The 21,699-nt window shown below is 45.2% G+C and overlaps 1 protein-coding gene across 1 annotated transcript; it reads left to right on the forward strand.

Moving 5' to 3' along the window:
• Positions 1-4,137: 4,137 nt before the first annotated feature.
• On the forward strand, positions 4,138-21,427 carry ZNF518B (zinc finger protein 518B). Its single transcript, XM_060104119.1, has 2 exons — positions 4,138-4,231; positions 14,702-21,427. Exon 2 carries the CDS (start codon positions 14,883-14,885, stop codon positions 18,123-18,125), a length of 3,243 nt encoding a protein of 1,080 aa, XP_059960102.1. The 5' UTR covers positions 4,138-4,231; positions 14,702-14,882; the 3' UTR covers positions 18,126-21,427.
• The last annotated feature ends 272 nt before the right edge of the window (positions 21,428-21,699 follow it).

Here is a 21,699-nt window from a genome sequence, read left to right on the forward strand (position 1 = left end):
TTTAAATGCAAATATTGCGATTGCTGCAAACCTCTGTCGGGAGAACAAAAGGGAGGCCTCACTAAGGCCGGCGCCTAGCGCTACATCGAGTCCTTGGAGATCTCGTCCAGCCCCCGACGCTGACGCTCCCACTCCCGCGACACTAAAGAAACAAAAGCAAAGCAGCACAGCGCGATTCTCGCAGGAGCGGGGTCAGAGGGGAGGGCGGGCCGCGGTCCAGAGGCGCCCGGACTACTTTCCCGACGGCCTGCAGAGCGCGGGGCCGCCCGTGCGCCGGCGCGGGGTAGAGCTCTACACACGCGGAGCCACAGAGCAGCGACTCCACAGGCCGCCGGCAGTACTGCAGCACGGGACGCTGGCGGGCTGGGCTTGGCTGGGCGGGGCGGGGCGGGGCGGGGAGGGGCGACGTCCAGGCTGCCTCCCAGGCTCTACCGGCCGCGCATGCCCGTTGCGCTGCTCGCGGCTCCCGGCCTAGCCCACCGCGGTGTCCCGCGGCTCCGGAGGCGGCGGCGAAAGGCGTGGAAGCCCGCAGCGCTGGGGAAAGAGGCAGCGCCACAGGGAGGCACGAGGCGGCTGGGATCTGAGCCTAACCCCTGGCGCCCTCCGCCCCGACAACCTCCATCAAAGGTTGCCCCAGTTACTCCCTTACAGTTGAGAAAAGCGTCTCAGAGACCGGCAGTAAGTTGCCCAAGGCCACACAGCCGATACAGATGAGTAATGGGACCGGGATTCGACGCTGCAGCCTCCACTCCCTGCGCCCCAGAATTGGGAGGATAGCTGAATTTGGGTATTAGTGCTTGGAGACTTTGGGCAAGGAGGCCTTTGTCCCACTCTAACAGATGAACAAACTAAAACTAAGGCTCAAACTTACTAGACATTTTTGAAATATTTCAAAATGTTCAAAAACAAAAAAGCCGCTTCCTTGGGTCTTCTGTTTATGCATGGCCTTTATGTGCTGGAATTTACATGTCTTTGTCCTCACCTCTCCTCCCCAAACACTAGCACGAAGTTCCTGACCCGGCTGTTAGAGACCTGGCCCTTTTCCAAGGCACAGTGGGGTCAGGTACCTTTCTCTGAGACACTGGCAGAATCTGAGTTAATGGCTCCCTGAGTCCCAGAGTTTGTAAGCGCCTAGGATGATCTAAATCTACACTGCCCTTCCTTCTTCCTCAAACCGCCCCCCCCAACCTGTGCCCATCTCAGGGCCTTTGCCCATGCTCTTCCCTATGTGTAAAGCTCTTTTCCATCCTCCTGTGCTGGGCCCTACTCATGGCTTAGAGCTCAGTTTCAGAGCCTCTTTCATTGAGACTTTCATACCATCCTCTCTTTTGCTTTGCACTCCCTTCCACGTCACCCCACCCAGTTTTATTCCCCACCCAGGCCTCTAGCACTCCCTAATATTAATTATATATTCCATTAACTGTTTGAGATCTACAACCCCCAACAAAATGAAGGCTCCCAGAAAGCAGAGCCTTATCTTTTTCCTTACTCTATCCTCAGATGTAGACTGTCCCTGCACTAAATAGGCACTCAACAAATGTTTGTTGAATGAATAAGTAAGCTCCCAGCCCTTACACTCAATGCCTGGTCTTGTTCACATGTCTTCCCTCCTCTCTCCTATATGTTAGGCAGTCATATCTGGGAGCTTGTATTAGTTTCTTAGGACTGCTATAACAAATTTATTGTATCACAGTTCTGGAGGCTAGCAGTCTGCAGGGCCATGGTCCCTCCGCAATCTATACGGAGAATCCTTTCTTGGGTCTTTTTTTTCAGCTCTGATAGCCCTAGGCATTCATTGGCTTGTGGCAGCATAACCCCAATCTTGGCAGCATAACCCCAATCTTCACCTGGCCCTTTTCTCCCTGTGTGTCTCTGTTCTCATATGACCTTCTCCTCTGAATCTCTTCTCTTCTTTTAAGGATACCAATCATATAGGATTAGGGTCCACCTAATGATGTCACCTTAACTACCTCTGCGAAGACCCTATTTCCAAATCAGGTTGCATTCACGGTGTGAATTCCCATTTCCATTCACTGGGCTTTAATATCTTTTGAGGGGATATAACCCAACCTATAACAGAGGGTGATCCATGGAACACTGTAAAGGGATTTAGGCAAACTAAGCTGGAGGATGGGGAAGAAGACAGGAAGGGTAGGCCTGAGTATAGGAAACGTGCACTGGCTGACCATCCAGAATTAACATTTCTGGGTGAACTCTCCTGCATCAAAAGACTTTTAGGGGGAAACACTACAACTTCAAGGGTTTCTACAGGAGTGGCTTCTATCCCTCCCTGCTTGGCCCTTTTCCAGGCTGTAAACACCCCATTTCCAGACCCTCCACAAAGCATTGTACCTCACTGATTGGGCTCCTGAGAAATATAAATCTGTCAGAACTATGCTAAGCCTTGACCTGCTTTCTCTTGTTTAATGCTGATAATTGCTTGTGAGGTAGGTCCTATTCTGCACTGAATTTTACGGGAGAAACTGAGGTTCAGCCAGGTTAGGGAGCAAGCTCACAACTTGTGTGTGCTCGAAATGTATAACCAGCTCTAACTCCAGAGGAATTTCCAGGAGACCCAGAGGTACTCTGTTGTCAGTTCTATGTGACTCAAGAGGGCAGAACTGTAATGCATGAGTGTATGTTACACGGAGAGGCAATGATTTGGGCTAAATTTCAAGAAAATTTTTTCTAACGCTTAAAATTAACATTTTTCTGATTTGGCTAATTTTGCCACCAGAGATTTTCAGGCAGTGGCCATTTTAGATTCTCAATGCCCTTCCCAAACCCACCGCACTCTTAAGGGTGACTTTGAACTCTCTGCCCCACCCTCTCTGTTATGAACTGGACATAAATGTATTTTTCTGAGAAGAGCTCCACTACCTTCTCTGAGCCCTAGGAGATAGAGGACCAGGAAGCGCCCTTATCAGCAATGACTACGGCAGCATAGCACAGGGGTTAGACCTGGTGTCAGTGTTCCATCCCTGGGTTGTCATTCTCTCTGCCCAGCTCTTGTTATTTCAGTGGTGGGCATTTTTGTCCACTGCTGGTCCTGTGGCTGGCACTGTCATCCTGAACTCCACTTCTCCGTGTTGAAAAACTGTCCCAGCCCTGCATCTCCTTCCTGCATCTGGCCCATGTCCATGCACCCTGACCTCTGGCCTCCGACAGGAAGGTGTTGGAAACCAGCCTTGCTCCTTCCGGAGCCTTGAAATAAACTTTCAGCTGTTTTTCCTGAAGAAACTTCTCTCCCCTGCCATAATCTATTCTTAATAGGAAGAAATTGCATTTTGTAGGGAGCGGCATCCGAGTCACTGAGTAGGGGGACTCTAGCAATGCAGTCCACTTCTTTCCTTAAGGAGGGATTTATTCTAGGTATATCTTCCTTCTGGAAGGTCTAAAGTGAGCAGGGGGGAGTGGTTCCCCCACCCCAAACAGTACTGGAGTCCAAGAAACAGGAGAAAATGGTGGCATTACGTAAGCTCACTCCATCTCCAGGTTCTCCCACAATCACTGTCTCGTCTGGCCCTCGAAACAACCTACGTGATAAATAAGACTCTGGGCTTCAGGTCTGATCTTCCCCCACCTTTAAAAGTAAAAATATTGAGACTCCGAGAGGTCAGAGGACTTCCTCTCCCAAGGTCGCGCAGGTTAGGTAAAGGAGTCAGGAGAGTTGGGATTCGAACCTGAGTCTTCAAGGTCATTTCGTTCACTGCTGCTTTCAAAAGAGAAAGAATTTGGACGCTGGAGATCTGAGCTCCTTTTCTGCTCCTGGACTTTAAGCTCCACAAGGGCAGGGAGCAAAGACGCCCTCCGCTTGGACCCAGCGCGGGCACACAGCAGGGGCCCACCACCGCTCTGCTGGGCCAACAATGGAAGCGAAATCAGTTCTTTTGCAGGGAGGCTCCGGAGCTTGCGGACATCCAGGCCAAGCATGGACATTGAGCGCAGTGGATGTGGACGCGTTCGGGCGAGCTCTGAGTCCAGGACCAGGGCTCGGCTGGGTCTTGGGCTCCGCGCCGCGCTGAAACCTGGTGAGGGCGGGCGCAGCTTTAGGGACCTCGGGCGCCAGCTGCGCTCCAGCCGAGCGTCTGCACGCACATTGCGCACGCGCGGCGCCGCCGAGCTCCGCCCCTCGAGTAGGGACCTACAGCGGGCGGTTGCGGAGGCGGCAGCGGTGGCCTGCGGCCGGCGGTGTAGACGGTCTTTCCCGGTACCCGAACCCGGCGGCTCGGTGAGTGGCCGAGCGGGAGGGCTAGGGTGCCGGGTCCGCGTGCGCGGGGCGGGCGGGGCCGGGGTGCGGAGGGGTGGCACAGGGCCGTGCGGGACAGGGACAGGACGAGGCCGCGCGGGGCAGGCAGCCGGGGCCGGGTCGTGCGGGGCTCGGCCCCGCGTGCCCGAGCCGCCGGCCGGCGTCTTGGCAGGAGGCCCCGGGGCAGACGGGTCGCGGCAGCGGGCCCCGGGCTGGGTGCGGAGGAGAGGGCGGCGGCCTGGAGGGGAGGGGAGGGGGCGCCGGGCCGGGGGTGGGGGGAGGGGACGCCCGGCAGGGTTCTCTCGCCGGGCCGGAGGCAGGGAGCACGGACCTTGGGGGCCGGGGGTGGCGGCGGGTGCGCAGCCGGCGCCCCGCGCTCGACCGCCTTTGTGCCGCGGCCGCGACCCTGTAGGCTCGTCGCGAATGCGCCGGGTCGCGACCCTTGGCGGCGGCGTCCGGGCTGCGGGACGGCTGGTGTGGAGCCGCCGAGCCCGGCCTCCTCCGCCCGCCCCCAGCGTTTTAAATGATGCATCTCCTGGGAGAGTTCCTACCGGTCGGCTCCGAGCAGGAAGTGTCGTCAGGAGGCCATTTTTAAAGCCTCCTGCGGGCCTCGGAGGTCAGCGTTGACGTGGGCCGGTTTTCAGTGGTTAGAAGAAACCCCTGCGACCCCTGGAAGGGGCCCGGACGACCCCTGGGGACGAGGCTGTAAACCCACTGTATCCGCGCCTTCCCTTCCTAGCAGCCGCGCTGTGAGACGTGGACGGGCCTTGGATAACGTGTACCGTCGGTGTGTGTGTGCCAACAATAAACTTGAAAACCAGACTGGCATTGTCTTTCCTTGGGAGTTTTGGGGCATGTGCCCGGGGATGGGCTTGTCCATCTTTTGCTGGTGAGGGTGTAAAGGGAGGATAAAGATGAAGGTGTGACTCGGTTCTAAATGCTGATGTCACTCTTTGTGGGATCTCCCCCATCTCAGCTGCCCTTTTATCTTGTTGCCTTGGGGTCCTTGGGCAGTTTGAGGCCAGGAAACTACTCAGGGTGCAAAAGAATGAAAATGCCTAAATCGGAAAGGGAAAGCCAAAGGAGAGAACGAAAGAAAGCACTTAAATTACTCTATATATGTTGGTTATTCCGTGTATCCCGTGAAAATACCCTTGATTTTAAAAACTGGGATAATGAACAGTTGATCAACCTAACATGAAAAATTATAAAATGAAATACTGAGCACTGTGTCCTGATTAAAAACAAACGTCTACACAGCTAAACTGTTGTGTTAGAACCCTTAAACATTATCCCTTAAGCTTAGAATTGAAGTCACCAAGAGTGAGAAAACCGTGGTCTCCAGGAGCGGGCAGTACTTCCTATAAAAGAGCAGAGAGAATCGGAATGTATTTCTTTATCTCTCTCTGAGTCAGGTATGCAAAGTTCATTCCAACCCCTGATGTGTGTGCACAGCAGGAGATACTGGCCCAGCAATTGGCGATTTAAAAACCAATGTCCCAATATAGTCTATTTAGGTAGAATACAAATGTTTGGCTTTTTTAAGTTATATCGACGTTATCTTTAACCTAGGATGCATTTTTTAAATTTGTTTTTATTTCTTAATCTTGGGTCTAACATAGCCTTGAAAAATAACACTTTTGTAGGTATCCAGTTTTGTTGTGCTGTTAAACATTCATTGTAAGGTGCGTTGTGAAAACAGACAAAGGAGGACATTATTTTATTTATTGGACCTCCTCCCTGATTTTTAAAAATCCAGTAATAGCAGTTTAAAAACACACACATCTGTCTACTGGTCTGTTTGCTTTAAAGTAAAGGGATCTGGACCAGTTTAAGAGGAAGAAAAAGAACAAAGAACATTGTTATTGTCGCCAGGAAGGCTGATGTTTCTTTCATTCATTGACTCCATTCAGCAGCCAATGCACATTGAGTGCCTTGTGTGACCAAGCCCTGTGCTGTTGACTGTGATAAACAGGGTCCTCACCGGTGATGTTTCTCTGTCTTGATTGTTCTCAAGCTGCCGGGCATAGGCTTGTTCACATATTCAGACTTGGCCAGCTACAGTCTCCAGGATCCATCCTGGGAGTGAAAGTAGCTAGAGCCCCCCAGATGGAGACATTCTCATCATAGGGTGGGGGAGTGGGGAGGCATCAGAATCACCTGGGAAGAATTTAAGCCACAGGCCCTGAGCCCACCCCAGGAAAAGGACAATCTGATTCATTCATTCACCTGAGTCCTGGGAAGCCTTTCTTCCCTTTTCTTTTAAGCTCCCTTGCTTGAGAAGCACTTTGGGGGCTCATTCACCTTATTTTCTAGAAAAGTGCATGAAGAAACCAAGGCTACATGGGCCCAGCACTTAAACCCAAGTGTCTGGCTTCTGTTGTAGGGCCCTTTGTGCGCTGCCTTGCTGCCTCCCAGGGTTCTGAGCGTAGAAGCCTATGCCAGGGCCTGAGGTTGACACCGGCTGGGACTCGGTGCCTGAGAAGAGAAGGAAGAGCCCATGGGACTCTCCGAGCTTTTGACTCAATCAGCAGCTCAATGGCTCCAGGCAGGCAGTAAGAACAGTGCCCAACTATGACTGCAGTTCACAGCCTCACACAGCAGGGTAGCAGAAAACACAGAATTTAGTCTAGATGCCAGCTGACCGACTTCATGACCTTAGAAAAGCCACAGTACCTCCAGATCTTACAAGCAGCAGGTAATTGGAGGTAATTGGTAGTTTGAGGAGTAATGGATGTAATGTGTGAATCTGCCTTCTCACACACCCCTTCCACCTGACTTGGGCCACGGTGCTCCAGGATTGGCAACACAGCCAGCCTCTGAGAGCATCCCGATCAGGTCACGGGTGTAGCATTTACCACTTTACTGAAACCGCCCATTCCCCTCTCTCCATCTCCTGATCACACTCCTTAAAGCCAGCAGCCTGCGGCGGGTGTCAGATAAACAGCCCTGGCTTGTGCTCATTGTACTCACACCATGCCAGGCACATTTCAGTTTCCAAGAATCTGCAGAGTGGTTACTGTCCTTACACACTCCACAGACAGCATCACTGATGATGTTTCCAAGGTCAAATGGCTAATAAGCAAGGGTAGGAGCCAGAGTCTCCCTGCCTGCTCGCACCATTACAGTTCAAGGCAGTGGCCTTGCCTCCCCTCCAGGCACCCAAGGGTGGATTGGATTGGTGTATAAGAGATTGCACCGGAGTGCTGATAATGACTCTGGCCATTCCCCCATATGCTCCTCTCTACCTGTAATGTGCGGTGGTGATTCTCAACCTTGGCTGCACATTAGAATCACCTGGGAAGCTTTTAAAACTCCCAAAGCCTTGCACCCAACACAGTGGAGCCCAGGCATCATTATTTTTAAAGCTCCCCAGGTAAATTCTCTGTGCAGGAGGGTGACTAAACATCATAGGGACCTCTTTAAATAAGTTTAACATCCTGAACATATTATGACAAGTTGATTACCTTAATTCAGCCAAGGTTAAGAATCACTGATTTAGTGGGAGATAATTCTTCTTTGTTTAATTATAGTTTTTATTAAACTCTTGCTCCATTTCTTCTACAAAATTTTGATTTTAAGGCAAAAGTGGGGGGGGGGGTACAAAGACACATTTGGCCTTCATTTTTATCACCTTTAGAGACCTGAAGTTACTAGGTGTGTTTAATAACAGAATTTTGTAATATTGCTTGTAGTACTACCTTGTTTTTACCTTTTTTCAAAAATGCTAACAAGAGCATATTTGCCTCTTAAATTTTTTTCCATGTATAGAACTGTAAGTTTTAGCCTTTAAAAACTCTAGCACTAGTTATATTCTTTCTTTAGAAATGTTGTCTCTTATTTAAACTATTAAAAAAAACTATAATAATAACTTCCTTTGTTCTCTGGTGTAGTTCCAGTTCACGTGCTCAGCAGTGCCATTCAGTCCCAAGGTAACTCCCTTTGTAGACTGGAGGGTGGGAGAGAAGATCCTCACCTCCAGCCAGAGCACTCAGCCAGAGAGACCTTTATCTCATTAGGCTCCTTTGTTAAACTAAGATTCTGCTTCTCTGGGATTACTGGACTCTTCTACATTGGAAGGAATCTTAAACAGAAATATGTTGACTTATTTGTTGTCAAAACATGTAGTTTGCCTGCCGAGCATAAGGCTACCTGCTAGCTGCATTATACCATTTCCTCACATCAGCCATGTAAAACAGGCATTATTCCCATTTCACAAGTGAGGAAACTCAGGCTCAAAGAGGTTGAGTCCAGAATGACATGGCTTCTAAGTCAAAAACCTAGGTTTCAGACCTTGCTCCTGAGACCCCAAGGTGATTGCTCTTTTCACGCTATTGCACTTTTCATCTGGAAAGCTGAGGAATCAGAACAGGGGCTCTTGTTCAGCCTTCTTGCCTCATTGTGTGCTGCAAGTAATACACTTGGTTTCAGAAGGAAATCTAAGGTCTCAAAGGTGTACATTTGTCAGCAACATTTGGAAGTATTTTTTGCCATCAAGATGGCCATCAGTTTTCAGTTCAGTCATTTCAAGTGCAAGATAGATTAGCAAAAAGAAAATACTTCATTGATGTTTTTCATTGTTTAGATCTGTTTACCATTCAGTTCAATTCTGATTCTTTGTAATTGTCTGGAAAAGTTCTTGCTGAGTGAGGCAACCATTTCTTCTTAAATACTAACTTAACTGGAGAAATGTTGGCAGTTTACATACCTAATGTTGCATTGTTTCACTGATCAGTATCACTCGTTTACATGCTAATGGTCATTTAGGGGTAGAATGTTTTAAAATTTTGGTTACTAAGAAACGTTAGTTAGACTAGCCTTTGCTATCTGTGGCTAAATAGACAAAAGGAGCAGAGAGAATTTTGGAGTGCATGTGCCACCAGACTGAGTGCTTTGCATGCATGATACTAGTTTGCTTCTCCTGATTACCCTTTAAGTTTGATTATATTAAAGCCTATTTCCTTTCCTGACAATAACTAGAGAGAAATCACTTGCCTAAGGACCCAGCAAATAAGGGGCAGAATCAGAGTTTAAACGACAAACCTGCCAACTCCATTCCCTCTGCTCCTCATGGGTGGAGCAGCTACATTCCTACCCTAGCCATCGATATGGTAGAAGCCACAATGAAAAGATTTCTGGAAGAGCTTCCTAAATTTGCTTCAATGTCCAAAAAGGATACAGTCAGTCAACTAAAATTTGCTGAGTTTGCTGGGCATCTCTCATGAACAAAAGATGTATGTGATGATCCATGTAGCATGCACATGATTTAATTGTCTAGCCACTGTTTTTAAACTTTTCTCATTAACATCTGGTGTGGGGACACATTCATTTGCTACAGGGATAATTCACAGTTCAACTGGGCTTGGAGAGGAAAAGGTCATTCACCAACTATCAATAGATTATATGTAAACCTAAGTTGTAATGAGCACTCTTGTAGTTAAAGCATCTTTTCCATGGGATTATAATCACCTGTTGGCCCCTTTGCCACTAAGGCAAGGTGGATGGTTTGGCCCCAGAGGTAAATTATCTTTTAGACTGTACAGCCAAGCAACTATCGTTAAAATTATAAAATGAGATTCACTGTGTATTCCAGAAAAAGCAATTCCCAGGCAGCAAAGAAGCCTGTATTTTAGCCCCTTGGACTATTTATGTGATAGGCATCATTTCTTCTATTTTCTTCATAAAAAAAGGGAGAATACTCTTAATAGTTTTATGTGTAAGTAACTTATATAAGCACTTATAGTCACACTGTCACATTTAATCCTCACGACAACCTTGTGAGGTAGGTACTGTTATTGTCTAGTTTACAGGTGAGGATTCAGACAGTTTGCTCCAGGTCAGACATCAAGAAAGCAATGGGACTGGGATCTGAAACCCTGTAATCTGATTCTGCGATCTGTAGCTTTAAACACTATTTTACTGCTTATTGCTTTTCTGATTCTGTTGAGCACTTGATGTTTCTGGTATTTAGAAGTCAAATGCTTCCTTTTTAATAAAAACTTACACAACCTTCATGATTTTTATAGCCCTAAATGTCACTGGTTTCTAACAAACTGTGTTTTTCTCCATCTGTCCCCATGATAAATTTTTAAGAAACCAGGTCAAGTGAGCTCAGAGTCAGAAGGAAAACCCACCAGTAGTGGACGCTGCCCTTAGGCTTTTTCCCCAGAAAAGACAAGACTCAGTCTAGAGGAAGCACATTTGTCACACATTGTGCCCCTCCTCTTTGTGTGTGGAAGCCACCTTTGTCTGATGCTGGAGATAATTCTGCGTTAAAAAGCTCACTTTTTGCTGTTTAAAAGCAGACAACTTAACATTAAGTAGCTATTTTATTATTGTGTCCAGAGTTAATAATACTAAGTATTTTCTGTGTTTTAGAGAACCTTCCTAAATGAACTTTAAAAAATGTACGTCTCTAGTTCTAGGAGGTCAGATGCAGAGGTTTTGTAACAGGTGTTGTGAGTGTGGAAGGTAGTGATCACTGACACTGGTGTTAATCCTGATTGATTAGTGCCCCCAGCACCTGGCACACACACGACGCTTTATCTACAGTGTTTCATGTAATCCTTGGTCATCAGTCCACTGGACAGTTATCTGCCAAGAGGACCCAGCTTCACAGGTGGTTGTACCTGAATGTGAACCAGGTGGAGAAAGGTGTATGGAGGGAACAAGGTCTTGGGAGCCCATTTACTCAGGTGTGCTTAGTGTTGCCTCAGGAGTGGCCAAGTATAAATGCCAACATCAAAGCCATCTGAGTTCTTCTGTGCCACTGAGTCCATTTACCTCTGTCTTGGGGTGCTACATCTGAGATCTTTTTCACCCACAACTAGCTCCACATGTTGCAGTGGCCAAAGAGAACTTTGTCTGCTTGTTTTGAAGAAGCCTGACATCTTTGTCACCTGGACGGAGGGAAGTACCAAGGTAGAAACATGAGTTATTTTGAGAATGGTTTAAAAGCCAAGAAGGCACTTTCAAACAGGTGACGTAATTGGGTCATGGCCTAGTGTCTTGCCTCCCCATTAAACTGCACTTGCTAATCACAGCCTCATGCTTCATATTGACACTTGCTTCTGTGGATTCCTAATTCAAAATAACTGCTGAGGTGGTTTTGCAGAAGCACCACCAGCAGGCTTCTGCATCACTGAGGCACCAGGCGGGCTTGGTTAGTTCTCTAGAGAGAACTCTCCTCCAGCAGGATGCTCTCCTCTTCTTGCTAAAGTATGTGATTTTATCGTTCAGTCTGAGATTTCAAGTCTTCAGTTCCAGGAGGAATGACACCTCCAAGTTTTAAAAGGATTTGGAGAGAAAATGGCAAAACTGCCTTCTGTGATTTTTTTTAAAAGAGTTGGTAAGCAGGTTGTACCAGGCAAGTAAGTTACTTGCTTTTCTTTCCTCCCCCTCTTTTCTTTTTCCCTCCCTCCCTCTTTCCCTTCTTACCTCTTCTTCTCTTCCTTCTTTTCCTCTTCTTCTTCTTCCTCTTCTCTTCTTCTCCCTCAGGATTATGAGGCTGGTAGATCAGATATGTACATGTCGGCTGATAACACACCTCTTGTGAACAGAATTGAGACAGAAAAGGAGCAGATTAATGACTGGTCTATCAGGGATTAAGTAGTTTGTAGCTCCAAGGTCAGGATATAAGGAAGTTACAAGAAGGTTGGTTTCAGTTTTGTTTAAGGGTAAATTCTGGACAGTGATAACTATGTGAAAATAAAATTAGCTGCTCGAAGAGAGAAGGAGTTTGGCTCTTGGTAGTATTAGAGCACCAACTGCATGACCAACTGGTGAAGATGTTTTAAAGGATTGAAATGTTGCTGAAAGTTTCAACCAGTAATATCTGATGCTGGCTTTTCATCAGAATTATATGGAGTCCTTTTACAAACCATAAATGTCTCTTCTCCTTCCCTCTCCCACTAAGATTTAGATTCATGAGCTTTGGGATGAAGCCCAAGAATGTCTATTTTAGCTCTGATTCTGCAGCTCCTCCAGATTCAGGAACCACTGGACCAGATCCCCTTAAAGCCTCTTTTCAGCCTCTGCATTCCTTGGGCCAGTGGTTTTCTTAGGCTCTGGTTGCAGCCATTGTTTCCTCTATTTTAGCAGGATGGAGATGCCAACTTGAACATGTTGACAATAGTAACATTTTTAGATGATAAAAAGTCTGCAACTTCAGGGCTAAGCATTCATCTATGTGAGCATAGATGAGTGAGCAGATACACATGGGTGGCTGGCTTGAGGTCACTTCATTAGTGCAGAAGTTCTGGGTATCACTTCTGTCTCCTTTCACTAAAGCCAGTTTACAAATCCAGAAAGTGAAGTGTGTCAGCTTCTCCCAGTGACTCATTTGAAAGCTCTGCCTGCTGTATATGTACCAGGAGTGCAGAGGAAAATGACCATCCTTGTCTTTGCCCATGCCTGTCAGTTTGCAGTTTGAGGCATCCACATGTCCTGTCCTGTGCACAGTCCCCTTGCATAGGTGTGTGTTTGAACATTGAGGGGATAGGTTTGCACCTTGCAACCCCACAGGCCTCTGCCCACTTGGTGTGTATTACATACATACTTGGGGTGGGGCAAGTCTGATTGCGTCCCTAGATGCTTGATTGCATGCTGGGAGTTGTTTTTGAAAGGAGGCAACTGTCTTTTGCAAAAGCAAAATAGGAAAAGATACTACTGCAAAAGAAAATAAAGATTGTCATCAATGTGGTACGTTCTTACAGTGCTTTCCAAAAATGTTTTTAAAGGCAGATTGTATGCTAGATCTGAATACGCAATAATTGTTTCTCTCCACCCCACAGCAAGACCTTCTGCTCCCCCAGGTTGGCCTTTCAGACTTACTTTGTACAGCTCTTGGCCTATTAGCAGGGTGCCAGAAGGAAGCTGCTAATTCCCATTCGTATCGCTGCCCATCATTGAACAAGCATTTACTGAGGCCTCTGTGCGCCTCTTGACATTCAGGGAAGTGCTTTAAAATTTTTAAAGTGTTGTCTTGTATTCTTTAGCGTTTTAGTCATCATGGCAGGACTGTGGAAGAGGCTGGATAAGTATCCGTAATTCTGATTGCCAGATGAAAAAATTGAGGCTCAACAGGTTGAAAGTGGTTTTTTTAAGGTCATAAAAGAAAGGCTTTTAGCAGGTCCCAAACTGGAATGGTTTTTGTTTAGTTCTGTGTATTCTGAAAAAAGAATGCATAGTTACAGATAATTAGCTATTTTTATGTAAAAATCACTGCATTACACATATTGTGGTATTGGCTCTAGAAAACAGGAGCTGCATTCCAGGCCGCCTTCCTCTCTCCCCTGTGTCCTTGCTGCCATGGTTTCGCCCTCTGAGACTCCCATCCCTGTAGCAGCCAGAGGCAGTGGCTGGAATATAGATCAGATCATGTCATGTTCTGTTGCTGCTCCAGTCTCTCCCCGGGTCTCCTCCTCACGTGGGGAGAAGCTACATCCTTATGACGCTGCACCATAGATCTTCCCCTGACCAGTACCCTCCACCCTTTCTTGCTCATTGCCCCCCAGCTTCAGCCTCCTTGCTGTTACTCAAGTGCTCCAGGCCCACTTCCCACAGAGCTTCCCCTTCCCTCAGCTTGAAACGCCCTCCTCCCAGGCTGCCCCGAGGTCTCTGCTCCAACATCAGCTTCTCTTGAGGCCTTTCCTGACTCTCCATGCCCCAGCCCTACAACTTCATCACATAGTTACGCCCTGTCCCCCTTGCCTGGCTTTATGGTTGTTTTCCCCAGTCATTTGCCACCATCTGCCAAATAAATATACACTTTGTCTCCCCTCTCTGTACCATTGTGAGGGGAGGGATGGATTTGCTTCTGGTCAGTGCCCTGTAGCACCTAGAACAGTGCCTGACACCTGATAGATGCTCAGTAAGATGTTGAAGGAATAAGTATTTGTCTACCTAGTATTGTCAGGATAGTATTGTCTTCTTACCACTTGTGAAAGCAAATGGGGCACATGAGAGAGAGAGTTGGGATCCACTCTGTAACATAGAAACAAATGGACACCTGAGCCAGAACCCTGGCTCTACCACTGGTTAACTTGTGTGTTGAGAAACTAAAATGCCAGCCTCCTAAGGTTTTAGTGAGGCTGTTATGAAATTATACCTGTGAAATTGCTAGAATGCTCTCAGTGACACTTAAAAATAACTCACTCAGCAAAGGCTATTCTGAATGACTGCCATGATTACCCCAGTATATCTATGTTTATGGTTGGCCTAAAGTGATGACTTTTAGAGGGGCGGAGTTTGAAAATGTTTTCAGTTTAGGCTGGTTATTTGCCAGTTCTGTTGTACTGTGTATCACTATCGACATGTGTTTCAAGATAGTAGGTCAAGATTTAGCATAAAATCCCCAAGATCATTGAAATATAGGGTAAATTTGGAAATACGTTAGCTAAACCTTAAGTTCATGTATTAATGATGCTTTGTGATATCTTTTTTCCCCTTTAGTGTTGCCTGGAATATCAGAGAATTGGAAACAGTCATATTTTGGGATCATGACCTACTGTGGTGGTTTATGAAAAAAGATAATACGTTCCTAGGAAGCCAGCTACAAAGTATACTGAAGGATGCTTCCTAAGAGTTTTATCATGTCTTTCTGGATTTCAGTGGCCTCTTTTTAGAATTGCAAATGAAGAAGATGAAGGGTAGTGGACAGCAGTTATGGACTACACAAGTGGATGACGGACACAATTCCTTGACCATGTCGCCCAAACAGCCTAATGCTAACCGAGCGACTCGCCCAGATAGACAAGAAGCTCAGACTCTTTTGTATCAAGTCTCTGAGGCAGAGGCTGCCACAATGACCATTGCTACATGTGTAAAGTGTAAAAGTGTGTACAAGATTCCGCTTCAGGATCTGAAAAAGGATACTGGGCAAAGCCAAAAGGAGGACAAATATGTTTGCTTCAAATGCAGCCTAGGTGTGGCCCCTCCCCATTTCCATTTTGTGAACAATAATCACAGTGCTACTCACATAGGAAATAAACCAGAAACCATCTCAAGTTCTGTCAATAACAAATTTAGAGTAAGGAACTTTAAGCCAGGCAAATACTATTGTGATAAATGTCGATTTTCCACAAAGGACCCTCTGCAGTACAAAAAGCACACACTTCAACATGAAGAGATTAAGTTCATTTGTTCTCACTGCAGCTACATTTCCTACACTAAAGGGGAGTTTCAGAGGCACTTGGTGAAACACACAGGCATTTTCCCTTATCAGTGTGAGTATTGTGACTATGGTGCTATTAGAAATGACTACATTGTCAAACACAGGAAGAGAGTCCACGAGAAGGCTGGTGGAAAACGGCTGCCCAAAACCATTGCCAAGCTGGAGCCAAAAAGAATCAGTGCATCCAAGCAAAACCCAGAGCTTTTAAAAGCTTCCAGTCCAAGGACTGCGTTTCAAAATAAGTTGTCAGATCAACTTTCAAGGTTCTCCCTCCATTCAAATAAAGACAGAATGCACAATATAATGTTATTACCGGAATCACAGGAGTACCAAAAAGATGTCGTGTGCATTCCAAATAAAGTGACGCTGTCAGAGCCCAGTGAAGTCAACCTGTTTGAGAACAAAAGTGTGGAGGTGGAAGTGTTATCCCCTGCAAAAGAGCCTGTTCAGCCAGGAATGCCATTAACGGTTGTGGCACCAGCGGAACTAATCGTCCCTGCAAACTGTTTAGCCCAATTGATAGATGTGAAGGTTGTCAATGGAACACAGCAGCTTGTGCTGAAACTGTTTCCTCTGGAAGAAAGTAATTGCCTTGCTGCTGGTGGGGGTGATGGAGGTAATTCTGAACATGTGACTAAAGAGAAAGATTCAAGCAAACAGGAAAAAATGGCTTCTGCAGAACAGACAAAGTCACTAATGATCGAAGGGAATGTTGGAAAACTTGCAGGCATCAATAATCTTCAGTCATCAGTTCAGAAACAGCTTAAAAACGTGAAATGGGTAAGGTCTTATGACTTTTTCACCTCAAATTCTAGAGTGTGCAGTGGTGGAGAATCCTTTCTCAACCCTGATAGAGTTGAGGGTTTGCAGAAAAAAGGTTATACATATCCACAAAGAACGGCTCTTCCTTCCATTGCCTTAAAAGGTCATTCTCCATCATCTCTAATAAAAAATGGTATTTTAAGTGGCCTTGGAACTACGTCAAACTCTTTTCCATATAAAGCTGCTGTTTCTTTTACTAAAGATGGAAGAAATTTATACAGTGACTCACAGCAGTTATTTCCTCTTGCTGCATCGCCTGCAACCATTTCCTTCTCTGGAGAAAAGGACTCACTGCCCCTAAGTAAAAAGGACATGGAATCTAGAAATGAGATCAGTTTTCCTATAAAAATGGTTCCCCCTAATAAGAAGCTGAAAGGTAACCAGACACAGGAACACAAGGCAGTTTCAAATACTGGCCAGATTTCCTCTCAACATAAAAGTGAGTATTTACACATAAATGTAACAGGAGAAGATGGAATCAGATCTCAACAGTCTGGGGATAAACCTTTGGAATTAAAGAATTCTGAAAAGACTAATAACTCCTTCGAAGGACCAGTCATCTCATCAGTGTTTTCTCTGAGCTCTGGATCTGAAAACGTCCCTGAGGGCGTTAAGTGGAATAGTTCAACGTCCAAAATAAAGTCAATTGAACTCTTGCGCAGAAAGATAGCCCAGTTAATTGAATCCTGTGGCAAGCCTTCATCTTTGGCTGCAAGTAATGCACATCGTCATTCTGTAGGGAAGGCATCTAAGGTCACTTCGAAAGCTGCCTCTGAAGGTATTCAGGAAATTAACGTGTCATTTACCAGCACTGGCTATTCCGCGGGTACTCGCCCGAAACCTCAGGATGATGTTGGTATTAATGGACAGCTTACTCATCAGCAGATATATCCGCATCTTGTAGAAGGCAGCAGTGGGAAAAGTGAAAGCAGAGTAGCCAGGAAGCCACATTTGGCTCCTCCAGTATTGATCCCAAAGGGGGCTGTGCTGAGGGTTCTTAATTCCTCTGAGAATTCCCACGTTATAGAGGCTACATGTGAAGCACCTGTCAGCATCCCCTGCAGTGAGACACAGTTAATAAAACCCATTCCGTTCTGCCCAGTGAAACAGACAGACTTGGACTTACAGTCTTCGACAAGTGAAAGTGGGCCAGTAGACATGTCCCAGAATCATGATCTATCTCTTTGGGCTAAATCAAGAAAAGAGAGTGCAAATTGTAGCACCATGCTTAAAAAAACTGGACTCCTGCATGGACAGCAAGGAAGTGGTGAAATGAGTAAGCAAGGGAAACTGTTTTCCAGAAGTCTTCCTATAAGTAGAAATAAAACCAAACAAGTCAACTCATCCAAGAAGAAAAGCAAAATTCAGGCTGATCCCAGCCGCTGTTTCAAGGATCCTTCCATTCTTCAGGTTGCAAGACAACTTCGACTGATAGCAGCTAAACCAGACCAGTTGATCAAATGCCCCCGTCGGAACCAGCCTGTCATCGTGTTAAACCATCCTGATGTCGACTCACCAGAAGTATCCAATGTGATGAAGGTAATAAACAAGTACAAAGGCAACGTCCTCAAAGTGGTCCTATCAGAGAGGACTAGGTGTCAGTTAGGCATCAGGCGGCATCATGTCCGGCTGACCTACCAGAATGTGGAGGAAGCCAATCAGATAAAAAGGCAAATGATGTTGAAAATGAAACTTAAAAAAGTTCATAAAAATAACTACCAGGTGGTGGATTCCTTGCCCGATGACTCATCACAGTGTATATTTAAGTGCTGGTTTTGTGGACGGCTCTACGAAGACCAGGAAGAGTGGATGAGTCATGGCCAACGACATTTAATAGAAGCAACTAGAGACTGGGATGTTCTTTCTTCCAAGGGCAAGTAAGTGAAAAATTGCTCTTGGAAGAAAATTGTTTTTCTTACTTTTAATTGATTCTGGTTTGGTTTGTTTGGTTTTGTGTCCCTCCCTGACTCTGTAGGATAATACAGACTGCAGGGATGGGAGGTTGGTTCAGTCTTCAGGTCTTCCTGGGAATGTGGAGAGCCTGGAGTCTGAGCCTGGTGACTGGACATCAGAAGGTGTCTGTGGCCCCCGAGGAAGTGCACACAGATTCACGTGTATGCATTTGTCTGGGGCGAAGGGAAACTTTGAACAGATTTTCAGTGGGATCTGAGACTTCCCTTTGGTCAGCAACCTTTTTCTGCATAGATAAAAATCATTTTAATCCATTCAGAGGGGCAAGTTTAGAGTGTTTTACACATGCTCTTTATATAACAAAATGCTACTGAAGAATTAAACCCAGGTCTTGGTGTACACATCCACTTTTTTTTTTTTTGCATTAACTCATCTCCTGAATATTTGGTACATAATGGAAAGTATATTTTCTACTTTGTTAGTTATCTTAAGTTTGGTTATAGAAAAGTAGCCCTTCTTTTAAATCCCTCACCCACTCTGCAGTGTTGCTAAGTGTTCTCTATAGCACAGAGAGTTGGGCTTTTGTTGACCCTTTTAAAGAATAATTCCAAAGGTTGGCCTGAATTTACTACAACAGCAGGTGTTGTTAGGGGAAGAAAGGTACATTTTCAGGCTTTTGCTTTCTTTTTAAATACCTTGATTTATGACAGCTGGGGAGGGAATGTGCCTTTTTTTGGGGGGAGAAAAGGAGAAGAAAGGGTCACAGAGCGAGAATATCTAAAATTATCTCCTGTTTGCCCTTACCACTCACAAAAGTCAAGTAAGTCATCAATTTGAAATGTGAATGAACAGGCTTTTCAACAGAGATAAAGTTTGGGGAGACAAATCAAGATAGATAGGATTGTGATGAAAGTTGTAGCTTTAATGAGACTATCAGTTTTCATTTGGGAACTCATCACAGACCACGGGTGGAACCTGCACACTGTTTTCTTTCTTCCTCCATCACCAGTGGATCACAGACACTGTCCCCCACCCCTGCCAGGTCTTATCCTGCTCTCCCTTGGTGGGTTTTCTGAACAGGCCCTCCTGTGAAATGAGATAGCTTCCCTGCTCACCTGTCCCTCTCCCTTGCTTGAGGCCCCTTAAGGTTTTCCCTGATGAAAGTACTAAAAACAGGCAAGAATCAACGAAATGAACACTTCCCACCACCTCTGTTAAGCTTATAGGAACACTGTCCCTGGTTTTCATCAGTGCTAACAGCCTGCTTCTAATTTATCTCAGCCACAGTCAGGCTTTCCCTGTTGCTCACCTTCCCTGGGAAGCAGCTCCGAGAACACTCCAGCTACCCCTCCACCAGCAGGAGTCAGGACTGGTGCTGGTCTCCACAGCACCTTTGTGTGCACTAGAAAAAAGCCCACCCTCTGCACCATTGCGGCTGCTTGGGCAGATGGATGGCTTGGCAAAAACAGCTCAGGCTGGATTCTAGTCATCACTTGCCCACCCAGCGGGAAACTGACCATAATGCAGAGCACACAGGACAGCCACAAGACAGCCCCAACTCACGTGTTTTCCTCCCTTTTAAAGACTCCTTCCTTAGGGAATTGAGGGCAGCGAATGAAACTGGGGGCTGTTACATCTGAGAAAGGCATGAGTGAGATTTCTGTTGTGTTGGGTAGTCAGTTAAGAGACTTCTTGATTTTTCTTTCCACGTGGGAAAGTCTTAGATTATCCTCTGATACATCAGATTGCAATTCTTTGTAGTTGGTTCTCATTACAGATATTCAGCATGGCTTGTGTATAGTTTAATACATAATCATTAAGTTGAATAATTGGTTAGTTTTTATTGAAATTTAAAACTTGGTTTTTTTTATATGTGTATATATATGTGTACACATATATTTTTTACCATATGAAAACTTGCAGTAGCTAATTTTCTGATTTCCTATTTTATAATGAAGTTATGTGGGCTGGAAAAATATAAAACATTTTATATTCTAGAAATAATTTATTTTGGAAGTACATTTTTATAATGGTCTGATCTCATTTTTAGAAAATGAAAGCACAGTAAGTGATGGGTCTGATTTATATGAACAAATGGGAGTAGAAACCCCGGTGGATCATTGCAGTACAGTATTTAGTCCCGGTGCATTTCTAGTTGGTGCTTTTTGGGAAATGGATTGTGTGTACCACTTCAGTACATAAAGGAGAGCATTCTTAAGTTTTATCCATGCATAGATCTGTTATTCACTCCCCACCCCAGCCCCCATCATGAAAGAAGGCTCTTAAGGTGTTGAGAGGTGAAGAAAAGGCTGTGCTTTATTATTTTTCTCCTTCTATACCTCACTGCTTAGTAGCATCTTTCCTGAAAGGCTAGACCATGACCTTTCAGGAAAGATAACCATGAATCAGGTCAGAGTGTTAAGTGTCAACATGAAACATTTACACTTTGCAGCATCAACTGTTTTTCAAGTATTACCTAAAACTCAGCTTATGTACTTGTACAGAGCAAAATTTTGTGAGTAGAATATATAGCTAGGCTTTTTGAGATTTCCAGAACTACAGTACTTTGTAAGGAATTCAGAGGGCTCCTGAAAGTCATAAAAAAAATGAGAAAGAAAAAATGGCTGTCTTCCCTATATAAAGAACTTTAGAAAATAGCTTGTTAACATGTAGCTTAATGTCATGAAACGAACAAAACTGGAGAAGGTAGGGGCAGAACTGTGTTGAGTATTTGTCTACTCGTTCTTACCTTGATTTTGAAGGGTCTCTACTCAGTAAATGTTACTCATAGTACTTAACTACTAAAATCATTTCTAACATTTTTTAAAATAGGTTTTCTTTGGGGGATCAGAAATGAGACAACATTGTTATATTTATAATATGACAGTGAAAAAAATTTTTAAAGTATACTTAAAATAGATTCTATTTTACTCATTTTTATCCCCAGTCCAAAACACTTTGTGAGCCCCTCTCATGGGCCAAGTGCTCTTGGTTGAGCTAAACTGAACACAATGTATTAACCCTCAAAAGTTCCATCCCTCTTTCTTAAGCCACCCCAGAAAGTGAAGACGTGATGCCACTCAGCCTTTGGAATAATTTTTGAATCTGTTAACGTCAGTATGAGCAGAAAACAAAACATTGCATAACATGTTTTAAGCATTATTAAAAAGTCCTGCATTAACAGTTTGTGTGTCTGCTGCTCTGATTTTGAAACACGTATGTATATAGAGAAGTTGGCATAAGTTTTGTTAAATAAAGCAACTATAAAATTTTCTCTGTTCTTTCATTTCAAATGTTAAGCAAGTTGGCTATTAATTACACAGCCTGTCTTGTGTGATATATTTCTGAACCACATAAAGGCATCATTCTACATAATACCGGTGCTTTGAATTCCATAAAGGTATATTTTGAATTTGATGCACTGCTGGTTAACTAAGCATACCCTGAAATGAGGCCAGGTAACTTTGTTTTGCTTTGGCTTACATTCACAAGAGATGCTGGTTTGGGCAGCAGTGGCAATTTTCATGCCATGGTCAGTGTCCTC

This window comes from Mesoplodon densirostris, chromosome 1, assembly GCF_025265405.1.
Source record: "Mesoplodon densirostris isolate mMesDen1 chromosome 1, mMesDen1 primary haplotype, whole genome shotgun sequence".
Classification (NCBI taxonomy): domain Eukaryota; kingdom Metazoa; phylum Chordata; class Mammalia; order Artiodactyla; family Ziphiidae; genus Mesoplodon; species Mesoplodon densirostris.

Bases quoted from the DNA above. Each gene is read 5' to 3' on its own strand.
- ZNF518B (XM_060104119.1), top strand. From the start codon at position 14,883: ATGAAGAAGATGAAGGGTAGTGGACAGCAGTTATGGACTACACAAGTG.